The sequence below is a fragment of the Pterocles gutturalis genome, unplaced genomic scaffold (genome assembly GCF_000699245.1).
Source record: "Pterocles gutturalis isolate BGI_N339 unplaced genomic scaffold, ASM69924v1 scaffold21146, whole genome shotgun sequence".
NCBI lineage: Eukaryota > Metazoa > Chordata > Aves > Pterocliformes > Pteroclidae > Pterocles > Pterocles gutturalis.
This window is the reverse complement of record NW_010103565.1, coordinates 44,393-44,601: the sequence shown is the minus strand read 5'-3', so window position 1 is coordinate 44,601 and position 209 is coordinate 44,393. Positions and strand designations below refer to the sequence as shown.

Here is a 209-nt window from a genome sequence, read left to right as displayed (position 1 = left end):
TGACACGTCCAGAATCTCATCTACAGTCTCTGGGAAGCTCATGCGGTGCTTGTCGCCAACTGACTGTGGGAGCAGAGCAGAGTCAGAGAAGGGCAGCCCCTCACTGTGCAGCCACCTGCAGCCCCCTCCTCAGCCCCAGGCTGGCCACTGGGCTGCCAGCACTGTCCTGCCACATGGCCAGCGGGTTTAGCTGCCCCCAGCCAGCCCCC

At 64.1% G+C, this 209-nt stretch overlaps 1 protein-coding gene across 1 annotated transcript in view; it reads right to left on the bottom strand.

Moving 5' to 3' along the window:
* Positions 1-6: 6 nt before the first annotated feature.
* The window catches only part of LOC104471421 (ankyrin-1-like), a gene marked incomplete at its 3' end in the record, with an annotated part of 37,279 nt that continues 37,076 nt past the window's right edge, over positions 7-209 (bottom strand). Inside the window, 1 exon segment of the mRNA XM_010086760.1 lies at positions 7-63. Coding sequence (XP_010085062.1) covers positions 7-63 — 57 coding nt within the window.